The sequence below is a fragment of the Nothoprocta perdicaria genome, unplaced genomic scaffold, assembly GCF_003342845.1.
Source record: "Nothoprocta perdicaria isolate Ctin4 unplaced genomic scaffold, notPer1 scaffold_160, whole genome shotgun sequence".
Taxonomy (NCBI): Eukaryota; Metazoa; Chordata; class Aves; order Tinamiformes; family Tinamidae; genus Nothoprocta; species Nothoprocta perdicaria.
Genome location: NW_020454761.1, coordinates 565,241 through 567,135, shown reverse-complemented (window position 1 = coordinate 567,135; position 1,895 = coordinate 565,241). Strand labels below are relative to the sequence as shown.

The 1,895-nt window shown below is 57.0% G+C and overlaps 1 protein-coding gene across 1 annotated transcript in view; it reads left to right on the top strand.

Annotated features, from left to right (window-relative positions):
* The first annotated feature begins 691 nt into the window (after positions 1 to 691).
* Positions 692 to 1,895, top strand: part of PLXNC1 (plexin C1) — a 70,200-nt gene continuing 68,996 nt past the window's right edge. The window contains exon 1 of the mRNA XM_026035532.1: positions 692 to 715. Coding sequence (XP_025891317.1) covers positions 692 to 715 — 24 coding nt within the window. The remainder of the gene's footprint in view (positions 716 to 1,895) is intronic.

The window sequence follows — 1,895 nt, the reverse complement described above, 5'->3', positions numbered from 1 at the left end:
AGCAAATCAGTTGTGCTACTCAACATGCTGAATCCTATCCCCAAACATCTGAATGTAGCCCATCTTTTGGAAATCTAGTTGGAGAAAACAAGACTTCTTAAATGTAACCAAACAGAGAATGTGGACTCTGTTCTAACTCTGCTAATGCTTTAGATTTTAAATAGAGATCTGACATCAAAATCCATCCCCACACAGCGATAATGAGTGATTGGTTTACAGCTGGTTTCTCTTCCTGACATCCTTCAAACTGAGTGACTAAAAATATGCCAGTGAGTGTGCATGGGGTATMGTTTAGCAGGAGGGCTTGCAGGTTATTTGAGAAGATAACCCMGATTCAAAGCTTGCACCTGCTCGGGTCACAGCCCTGCGGTGCACAGACATGGTTCGCAAAGACCAGCCTCGTTCAAGCACCTTGCAGCCTGCGATGAACCAGTCCAGAGGAACCACAGCCGCTCATCCTCACCAAAGCCCGCCAAACTTCCAAAATCACACTTCCCCTTTCACACGGTGGTGGGTATGTGGCCAGGGGGAGGCTCTGTGTGCAGCTGAAGGCAGGGAGCGAGGCATGGGGCTGGGCTTGGCCATTCCCCAAGAGACCCTGCTGCCGGGCCCCAGGGATGACCATTTCACCCACGAGTGACTGGAGATGTGCACCATGTCCCCAAGGGAGAGAGGACACATGGAGGGGACCATGGCTCCCTGCAACCCAGACAGGGTAAGGGGAGGCAAGGCGGCTACCTGAGATGCAGTGGCCTGTTGCAGGACAGGTGGAGGCACTGTGGTGGCCCATAGYGAGATGCAGGGGCCCACCAGAGGCATGGTGCCCTGCATCAAGCTGAGGGTAGTGTGGAAACTCCCGTGGCAGCCCATGGAGAGGTGAGCCATGGCATAGCAGCCACTTGAGGTGCAGTGGCCTCTGTGAGCTGAGGTGAGGCATAGCGTGACAGCTACATAAGGTGTGGTGGCCATAGGGAGGCAAGGTGAGGCACTACATGGTGGTCACCTAAGAAGCATTGGCATGGTGAGGCAAGGTGAGACACAGCATGGCAACCACTTGAGGCATGGTGGCCATTGCAAGGTGAGGCAAGGCGTGGCATGGTGGCTACCTGAGAAACCATGCCCATGCCATGGTAAGGTGAAAAACAGGATGGTGGCATGGTGGCCAGAGCATGGTGAGGTGAGGCACAGTGTGGCAACCATCTGCGGGTAGGGGGCCACAGTAAGGTGAGGTGAGGCACAGTGTGGTGGTCACCTGGGACAAGTTGACCCACAACAAAGTGAGGTGAGGGGTAGCTTGGAGGCCACCTGAGGTGCAGCAACCATGGTGAAGCAAGGTGAAGTGCAACTTAGCAGCCCCGAGGGGTGGTGGCCCAAGGCGAGTTGAGGCAAGGTGTGGTGGCCACCTCAGGCATGGTGGCCACAGCAAGGTGAAGCAATGCACATCCCTGCAACCACGTGAAGTGTGGTGGCCCATAGACAGTGAGGTGAGACACAGCCTTGCGAGCACTTGAGGCATGGTGGCCGCAGTGATGGCAGGTGAGATGCACAGGAGTGACCGCCTGAGGCATGGTGGCCCCCAGCAAGGCAAGGGGAGGCAGTGTGGCAGCCATCCGAGGGCAGGTGGCCACAGGCAAGACAAGGTGAGGCGCAGCCTGGTGACCCCCTGATGCACAGTGACCAGAGCACAGTGGGGTGAGGCACAGTGTGACAGTCCTCTGAGAGGTGGTCAGTGCATGGTGGGGTGAAGCATGGTGTGACAGTCCCCCGTGGGGAGATGGCCAGAGCACAATGGGGTAAGGCACAGTGTGGCAGTCCCTCCAGGGGGAGGTGGTCAAAGCACGGTGGGGTGAGGCAGGGTGTGAGGAGGGGTGCAGGGGGGGAGGCAGGGTGTGAGG